At 59.5% G+C, this 7483-nt stretch overlaps 1 protein-coding gene across 1 annotated transcript in view; it reads right to left on the bottom strand.

The window, feature by feature from the left end:
* The window catches only part of pkmyt1 (protein kinase, membrane associated tyrosine/threonine 1), a 56765-nt gene that overhangs the window by 37549 nt on the left and 11733 nt on the right, over positions 1-7483 (bottom strand). The window contains exons 4-5 of the mRNA XM_041180041.1: positions 6084-6190; positions 1513-1685 (exon numbers count right to left, since the gene is read on the bottom strand). Of these exons, the coding sequence (XP_041035975.1) occupies positions 1513-1685; positions 6084-6190 (280 nt within the window). The remainder of the gene's footprint in view (positions 1-1512; positions 1686-6083; positions 6191-7483) is intronic.

Genomic DNA, 7483 nt, shown 5'->3' with positions numbered 1-7483 from the left:
CCCAGACAGTCGGAGCGAGACTCCCCCCAACTTTTCTTGAAACTGTCCGCAGGGCCCCAGGAACGGTCTCACCAGTTGGAGAGAGAGAGGGAGACACAAGCAGATGGAGACAGACAGACAGAGGAATACACACAGACAGGCGGAGAAAGAGAGAGACGGAGAGACACACACACAGACAGGCAGATGGAGAGAGAGACAGGTAGACAGAGGGACACACACAGACGGATGGAGAGAGACAGACAGGGAGACACACACAGACAGGTGGAGAGAGACAGACAGAGAGACACAGACAGAGAGACACAGACAGAGAGACAGAGAGAGACACACAGAGACAGACGGAGAGGGAGAGATGGGGAGAGACACACACATAGACGGAGAGAGAGAGACAGACAGAGGGACACACACAGACAGACAGAGAAGACAGACAGACAGGGAGATATACACAGACAGATGGAAAGAGAGGGACACACACAGACAGACAGAGAGAGAGGGACACACATAGACAGACGGAGAGAGAGAGACAGACAGAGGGACACACACAGATAGACAGAGCGAGACAGACAGACAGGGAGATACACACAGACAGATGGAGAGAGAGGGACACACACAGACAGACGGAGAGAGAGGGACACACACAGACAGACGGAGAGAGAGACAGACAGAGGGACACATACAGACAGACAGAGAGAGACAGACAGATAGGGAGATACACCCAGACAGACGGAGAGAGAGGGACACACACAGACAGACGGAGAGAGAGGGACACACACAGACAGACGGAGAGAGAGGGACACACACAGACAGACACACACAGACAGATGGAGACAGAGAGAGACATACAGACTGACGGAGAGAGATACAGACAGACCACACAGACAGACGGGGGGAGAGAGGGAGAGAGACGCACAGACAGACAGAGAGAGAGGGAGACAGACAGAAAGACACACACAAGCAGAGGGAGACAGACAGAGACACACAGACAGACGGAGAGAGGGAGACACAGACAGATGGGGAGACAGACAGAGAGAGACACACACAGACAGACGGAAAGAGGGAGACACAGACAGACGGACAGACAGAGAGACACACACAGAAAGGAGAGAGGGAGACACAGACAGACGGAGAGAGAGAGACAGACAAAGACAGACTGAGAGAGAGAGACAGACACAGAGAGACACACACAGAAAGGAGAGAGGGAGACACAGACAGACGGAGAGAGAGAGAGAGACAGACAAAGACAGACTGAGAGAGAGAGACAGACACAGAGAGGCACACACACAGACAGATGGAGACATACAGACCGACGGAGAGAGATACAGACACACACAGACAGACGGGGAGAGAGAGGGAGAGACACACACACAGGCAGACAGAGAGAGAAGGAGACACAGACAAATGGAGAGACAGACAGAGAGGCACACACAGACAGAGAGACAGGGAGACACAGGCAGATGGAGAGACAGACAGAGAGAGAGAGAGACACACACAGACGGCATTAATAGCTGAACTCACCCGGCACAGGGAGAGAGCTCTGTTTAAGCCAACATGAACCAACAGTTCGATCTGTCTCTGGCGTTGGACTCGGTGGAGAGCAGGCAGGGCCAACAGCTTGTCGACTGATATCCGTAGTCGGAAATCAGGCTGCAGCATTGCCCTCAGCACCTCGAGCAGACCGGGAGATAGGCCTGGGGGAGCAGCACAAACAGGACACAGTCAGATAGTGAGGAGGGCAGAACCCCCTCACAATCCCCTCGCACAACCTCCCCTTGCAATCCCCTCGCTCAACCTCCCCTCGCACAACCTCCCCTCGCACAACCTCCCCTCGCACAACCTCCCCTCGCAATCCCCTCGCTCAACCTCCCCTCGCTCAACCTCCCCTCGCAATCCCCTCGCTCAACCTCCCCCCGCAATCCCCTCGCTCAACCTCCTCTCGCAATCCCCTTGCTCAACCTCCCCTCGCTCAACATCCCCTCGCAATCCCCTCGCTCAACCTCCCCCCGCAATCCCCTCGCCCAACCTCCCCTCGCACAACCTCCCCTCGCAATCCCCTCGCACAACCTCCCCTCGCAATCCCCTCGCACAACCTCCCCTCGCAATCCCCTCGCACAACCTCCCCTCGCAATCCCCTCGCTCAACCTCCCCTCGCAATCCCCTCGCTCAACCTCCCCTCGCAATCCCCTCGCTCAACCTCCCCTCGCAATCCCCTCGCTCAACCTCCCCTCGCAATCCCCTCGCTCAACCTCCCCTCGCAATCCCCTCGCTCAACCTCCCCCCGTAATCCACTCGCTCAACCTCCCCTTGCAATCCCCTCGCTCAACCTCCCCTCGCAATCCACTCGCTCAACCACCCTTCGCAATCCACTCGCTCAACCACCCCTCGCAATCCACTCGCTCAACCACCCCTCGCAATCCACTCGCTCAACCTCCCCTCGCAAACCACTCGCTCAACCTCCCCTCGCAATCCCCTCGCTCAACCTCCCCTCGCAATCCCCTCGCTCAACCTCCCCTCGCAATACACTCGCTCAACCTCCCCTCGCAATACACTCGCTCAACCTCCCCTCGCAATACACTCGCTCAACCTCCCCTCGCAATACACTCGCTCAACCTCCCCTCGCAATACACTCCCTCAACCTCCCCTCGCAATCCACTCACTCAACCTCCCCTCGCAATCCACTCACTCAACCTCCCCTCGCAATCCACTCACTCAACCTCCCCTTGCAATCCACTCACTCAACCTCACCTCGCAATCCACTCTCTCAACCTCACCTCGCAATCCACTCACTCAACCTCCCCTCGCAATCCACTCACTCAACCTCCCCTTGCAAACCACTCACTCAACCTCCCCTCGCAATCAACTCACTCAACCTCCCATGCAAATCCCATCACTCAACATACCCTCACCCACCCTGCCAATACCCTCACTGAACCTCCCCCCACCCTCCCTCACAATCTTCTCACTCAACATGCTCACCCTCCCTCTCTATCCCCTCACTCAATAGCTTCTTCCCTCCCTTGAAATTCCTCTCACCCTCCCTCACAATTCCCTCACTCAACCTCACCCTCCCTCATAATCCACTCACTCAACATCCCCTACCCTCCTCACAATCGCCTCATTCAGCATCTCCCCACCCTCCCTTACAATCACCTCACTCACCATCCCTCTCCCTCCCTCACTATACCCTCCCTCACAATCCCCTCACCCTCCCTCACAATGCACTCACTCAACATCCCCTCACCCTCCCTCAACATCTTCACCCACCCTCACTCACCATCCCTCTCTCTCCCTCGCAATGCCCTCACTCACCATCCCCCTCTCAACTTCACATGATAAGGGGTTGAGAGTGTGTGTGTGCGTGTGTGTGTGTGTGTGTGATGTGAAAGTGTGAGATTGTGTGAGATAGTGTGCATGTGACTGACTGATAGTGTGTGTGTTTGTGAGAGTGTGTAATAGTGTGTGCCTGCGTGTGTGTGAGAGTGCATGTGTGTCAGTGCACGATTGTGCGGGCGTGTGTCAGTGCGAGCATGTGTCAGTGCGGGCGTGTGTCAGTGCGGGCGTGTGTCAGTGCGGGCGTGTGTCAGTGCGGGCGTGTGTCAGTGCGGGCGTGTGTCAGTGCGGGCGTGTGTCAGTGCGGGCGCGTGTCAGTGCGGGCGCGTGTCAGTGCGTGCGCGTGTCAGTGCGGGCGCGTCAGTGCGGGCGCGTGTCAGTGCGGGCGCGTCAGTGCGGGCGCGTGTCAGTGCGGGCGCGTCAGTGCGGGCGCGTGTCAGTGCGGGCGCGCGTCAGTGCGCGAGTGCGCGCGCGCGTCAGTGCGCGAGTGCGCGTGTCCGTGCGAGAGTGTGTCCGTGCGAGAGTGTGTCCGTGCGAGAGTGCGCGCGCGTGTCCGTGCGAGAGTGCGCGCGCGCGTCCGTGCGAGAGTGCGCGCGCGCGTCCGTGCGAGAGTGCGCGCGCGCGTCCGTGCGAAGAGTGCGCGCGCGCGTCCGTGCGAAGAGTGCGCGCGCGCGTCCGTGCGAAGAGTGCGCGCGCGCGTCCGTGCGAGAGTGCGCGCGCGCGTCCGTGCGAGAGTGCGCGCGCGCGTCCGTGCGAGAGTGCGCGCGCGCGTCCGTGCGAGAGTGCGCGGGCGCGTCCGTGCGAGAGTGCGCGCGCGTCCGTGCGAGAGTGCGCGCGCGCGTCAGTGCGCGAGCGCGTCAGTGCGAGCGCGCGTCAGTGCGAGAGCCCGCGCGCGCGTCAGTGCGAGAGCCCGCGCGCGCGTCAGTGCGAGTGCCCGCGCGCGCGTCAGTGCGAGTGCCCGCGCGCGCGTCAGTGCGAGTGCCCGCGCGCGCGTCAGTGCGAGTGCCCGCGCGCGCGTCAGTGCGAGTGCCCGCGCGCGCGTCAGTGCGAGTGCCCGCGCGCGCGTCAGTGCGAGTGCCCGCGCGCGCGTCAGTGCGAGTGCCCGCGCGCGCGTCAGTGCGAGTGCCCGCGCGCGCGTCAGTGCGAGTGCCCGCGCGCGCGTCAGTGCGAGTGCCCGCGCGCGCGTCAGTGCGAGTGCCCGCGCGCGCGTCAGTGCGAGTGCCCGCGCGCGCGTCAGTGCGAGAGTGCGCGCGCGTCAGTGCGAGAGTGCGCGCGCGTCAGTGCGAGAGTGCGCGCGCGTGTCAGTGCGAGAGTGCGCGCGCGTGTCAGTGCGAGAGTGCGCGCGCGTGTCAGTGCGAGAGTGCGCGCGCGTCAGTGCGAGTGCCCGCGCGCGCGTCAGTGCGAGAGCGCGCGCGCGTCAGTGCGAGAGCGCGCGCGCGTCAGTGCGAGAGTGCGCGCGCGTGTCAGTGCGAGAGTGCGCGCGCGTGTCAGTGCGAGAGTGCGCGCGCGTGTCAGTGCGAGAGTGCGCGCGCGTGTCAGTGCGAGAGTGCGCGCGCGTGTCAGTGCGAGAGTGCGCGCGCGTCAGTGCGAGAGTACGCGCGCGTATCAGTGAGCGAGTGCGCGCGCGTCAGTACGAGAGTGCGCGCGTGTGTCAGTGCGAGAGTGCGCGTGTCAGTGCGCGTGTGTCAGTGCGCGTGTGTCAGTGCGCGTGTGTCAGTGCGCGTGTGTGCCAGTGCGCGTGTGTGCCAGTGCGCGTGTGTGCCAGTGCGCGTGTGTCCGTGCGAGAGTGTGTCCGTGCGAGAGTGTGTCCGTGCGAGAGTGTGTCCGTGCGAGAGTGTGTCCGTGCGAGAGTGCGCGTGTGTCAGTGCGAGAGTGCGCGTGTGTCAGTGCGAGAGTGCGCGTGTGTGTCAGTGCGAGAGTGCGCGTGTGTGTCAGTGCGAGAGTGCGCGTGTGTGTCAGTGCGAGAGTGCGCGTGTCAGTGCGAGAGTGCGCGTGTCAGTGCGAGAGTGCGCGTGTCAGTGCGAGAGTGCGCGTGTCAGTGCGAGAGTGCGCGCGTGTCAGTGCGAGAGTGCGCGCGTGTCAGTGCGAGAGCGCGCGCGTCAGTGCGAGAGTGCGCGCGTGTCAGTGCGAGTGTGCGCGTGTCAGTGCGAGTGTGCGCGTGTCAGTGCAAGTGTGCACGCACGTGAGAGTGTGCGTCTGTAGGCAAGTGTGAGAGTGAGTGCACACACGAGAGTAGGCGACTGTGAGTGAGACAGCATCTGTGTGAATCTGCGTGTGTGAATCTGTGTGAGTGGGTGAGTGAGTGTGTGCGCGTGTGCAAGTGCGAGAGAGCTGTGAGGTGTGTGTGTGTGTGTGTGTGTGTGTGAGAGAGTGAGACTGTGCATGTTAATATCTCTCTCGCTTTTTTGAAAAAACCTGTTAGGGTAGCATTTATTGCCCATGCCTGATTGCCCTCGTTCAATGGGGCAGTTAAGGGTTAACCACATTGTTTTAAGTCAGGAGGAATATGTGAGGACATGAGTGAGCCAGAAGGGATATTACGACAACTAACCATTTTAACTCTAGGTTAATAGTGCATTCAAATTCCACCATCTGGTGTGGTTGCGTTCGAACCCAGTCAAAAGCCCTGGGCCTCCGAAATGCTGGTACCGTCAAAATACCATGACACCACTGTCTCCCCTCAATCCGAGGCTGAGTGAGATCGGGCTATGCTAGACACCGGGCCGGATGCTGCTGTCCACCCCTCGGCTAACCCTTACCTGAAACAAACTCCTGGGGCAGGTAACCCTGACGGAGTTTCTGCCAACCGTCCCCGCTCCGAGGGAGCTCCAGGTTACAGCTGATGTCCAGGATGGTCATTCCCAAACTGTGCCAGAGGGAAAGAGACAAAATGTTACAATATCGCACAAGCCCTGGTAAAAAAACAGCACAACACAGGGGGAAAAGGACAGTGTATCTAACACACTGTGACACCCAGTCCCAGAAGGGGAAAGGACAGTGTATCTAACGCACTGTGACACCCGGTCCCAGAGGGGAAAAGGACAGTGTATCTAACGCACTGTGACACCCGGTCCCAGAGGGGAAAAGGACAGTGTATCTAACGCACTGTGACACCCGGTCCCAGAGGTGGAAAGGACAGTGTATCTGAAGTGCTGTAACACCTGGTCCCAGAGGGGGAAAGGACAGTGTATCTAACGCACTGTGACACCCGGTCCCAGAGGGGGAATGGACAGTGTATCTAACGCACTGTGACACCTGGTCCCAGAGGGGGAAAATACACTGTATCTAACGCACTGTGTCACCCGGTCCCAGAGGGGGAAAGGACAGTGTATCTAACGCACGGTGACACCTGGTCCCTGGGGGAATGGACAGTATATCTAACGCACTGTGACACCTGGTCCCAGAGGGGGAAAGGACAGTGTATCTAACGCACTGTGACACCCGGTCCCAGGGCGGGGAAAGGACTGTGTATGTAATGCACCTTGACACCCGGTCCCAGAGGTGGAAAGGACAGTGTATCTAACGCACTGTGACACCCTGTCCCTGAGGGGGAAAAGACAGTGTATGTAATGCACTCTGACACCCGGTCCAAGAGGGGAAAATGACAGTGTATCTAACGCACTGTGACATCCGGTCCCAGAAGGGGGAAAGGACAGTGTGTCTAACGCACTATAACACCCGATCCCAGAGGGTGAAAGGACAGTGTATCTAACGCACTGTGACACCCGGTCCCAGAAGAGAAAAGGACAGCGTATCTAACGCACTGTGAAACCCGGTCCCCGAGGGGGAAAGGACAGTGTATCTAACGCACTGTGACACCTGGTCCCAGAGGGGGAAAGGACAGTGTATCTAACGCACTGTGACACCTGGTTCCAGAGGGGGAAAGGACAGCGTATCTAACGCACTGTGACACCCAATCCCATTGGGGGAAAGGACAGCGTATCTAACGCACTATGACACCCGGTCCCGGATTGCGAAAGGACAGTGTATCTAACACACTGTGACACCCAGTCCCAGAGGGGGAAAGGACAGCGTATCTAACGCACTGTGACACGCTGTTCCAGAGGGGGAAGGGACAGTGTATCTACTGCACTGTGACACAGGTTCCTGAGGGGAAAGGGACAGTTTTTCTAATGCACTGTGACATCCGGTCCCAGAG

The sequence above is a fragment of the Carcharodon carcharias genome, chromosome 38 (assembly GCF_017639515.1).
Source record: "Carcharodon carcharias isolate sCarCar2 chromosome 38, sCarCar2.pri, whole genome shotgun sequence".
Classification (NCBI taxonomy): Eukaryota; Metazoa; Chordata; class Chondrichthyes; order Lamniformes; family Lamnidae; genus Carcharodon; species Carcharodon carcharias.
Note: the sequence above shows the minus strand (reverse complement) of the source record. Positions and strands in the feature narration are given on the sequence as shown.